This window comes from Pinus tabuliformis, chromosome 1_2, assembly GCF_031772625.1.
Source record: "Pinus tabuliformis cultivar Carrire ecotype Pingquan chromosome 1_2, CPIR1, whole genome shotgun sequence".
In the NCBI taxonomy this organism is placed as follows: domain Eukaryota; kingdom Viridiplantae; phylum Streptophyta; class Pinopsida; order Pinales; family Pinaceae; genus Pinus; species Pinus tabuliformis.
The window spans coordinates 632987886-632989231 of NC_142298.1; the positions used below are offsets into that span (position 1 = coordinate 632987886).

Genomic DNA, 1346 nt, shown 5'->3' on the forward strand with positions numbered 1-1346 from the left:
AACAGTATCAATTCAGAAATGATATAAAACCCTAGCTCAAAGTGTTCCAATAACCATACATGGCCTCTCATTCGTAATCCTGGTATGCATAGAAAATAAGGAAGATTTAGTAAGAACCTATGTCGTGTGGTTGAATTGTAAAATCTCATGGATTGTTATAGTCTTAACCCGACATTCACACCGGGAAAAAAGTTAAACCTGCAAATTACCCAAAGGGATTTGTTAGAAATGTAGGGTAGTGTCAGAAGGAGTAACAAGAACTTTTTTTTAAGCAAGAACTTTTTTTTAAACAATACCCATGTAAACCCGCAGTCGAAACTCATATCAAACAGTTCAAAACCCATGTTAACGTCATGCGCAAAACATAACCATTGTACATAGACATCCAAATAAAGGCCTCGCTCAACAAGATTCGGCGCAAAGCCTCGGCTCGGAAAATATTACTTCCAGAGTATAAATCATCTTATGACTATTAAACATCTAATCAACCAGAGAGGATTTTCCAACCTGTAAACATAAATGTGAGTCCATAAGCTCTTAAAATAAATGTGAATAACGTTTTCTTAACCATACGAGTAGAAAACCGGTCGCAGTGTGATGCGTAGGGTACCTGCAAACAATGACAACAACCTCAGAACCCAATTCGAGTCCTAACCTGCTATTAAACAAAGTCTCAAGGGATGCTGAGAAGGCGGGGTTCATACTTGAGACTGGAGAACTCTGGTAGATGATGACCCACCTTCAATTCCTGTAAGATGCATTTGTTATCCAACCCGGGAACCAAAAATCCACAAGAAAATGATGGAAGTAAGTTAAGGAAGACACAAAAAAATAGCAGGCTCACCTTCCAGAAGTCGACATTGGTTCTGGCTACCTACCATGGAATCCGAAAGCCTTTGAGCCATCCCTGGACATTGAACCAGATGAAACACTAAAGCAAAAATACAACTGCAACGACTTAGGAAAATGGAGTTGAATAGGGTCAAGTGGTTTAGGATACCTGTTGGTGAAGGTATTTCAGAACTCCCCATTGCGCGCATTAGAAACGGGCATGAACCGACCTAAAGCCACCAAAGGCCAACGTCGTTGCAGAGTTACGACGACGAGAAGCCCAACAACAAATGAAACCATAGATGGTCGAATGTGGGAGAATTGGGTAGATGGTAAAACCCTAACCCCTCACTACCGTCGGATCGCCCTCCAAAAATCAACGGAAGCAGATCGGGCCAAGCATCGTAAGTAAACCCATCCCTCTGACGGACACATGCAGCAGGATTTGTCAAGCTCATGCCACGTGTAAGGGAGTGCAAGCAACAATTAACTGAGGTCCGGTCATTGACATCCAT

At 42.0% G+C, this 1346-nt stretch overlaps 1 protein-coding gene across 2 annotated transcripts; it reads right to left on the reverse strand.

Annotated features, from left to right (window-relative positions):
• Window positions 1-461: 461 nt before the first annotated feature.
• On the reverse strand, window positions 462-1109 carry LOC149207224 (uncharacterized). 2 transcript variants are annotated; one of them, XM_089393866.1, is made up of 3 exons: window positions 1001-1109; window positions 705-748; window positions 462-610 (listed from the first exon to the last, which is right to left on the reverse strand). In XM_089393866.1, exons 1-3 carry the CDS (start codon window positions 1038-1040, stop codon window positions 485-487), a joined length of 210 nt encoding a protein of 69 aa, XP_089249992.1. In that variant the 5' UTR covers window positions 1041-1109; the 3' UTR covers window positions 462-484. The 2 variants fall into 2 exon arrangements, with proteins under 2 accessions (XP_089249992.1, XP_089249991.1); XM_089393865.1 differs by having other exon boundaries at window positions 845-1109.
• Between the last annotated feature and the right edge of the window lie 237 nt (window positions 1110-1346).

Excerpts from the sequence above, each read along its gene's own strand:
- LOC149207224 (XM_089393865.1), bottom strand. The coding sequence starts at position 1,040 with ATGCGCGCAATGGGGAGTTCTGAAATACCTTCACCAACAGGTATCCTA. Across the intron at positions 749-844 it reads CCAATGTCGACTTCTGGAAG|GAATTGAAGGTGGGTCATCA; the intron begins GTGAGCCTGCTA and ends TGCATCTTACAG. Across the intron at positions 611-704 it reads CCAGAGTTCTCCAGTCTCAA|GTACCCTACGCATCACACTG; the intron begins GTATGAACCCCG and ends CATTGTTTGCAG.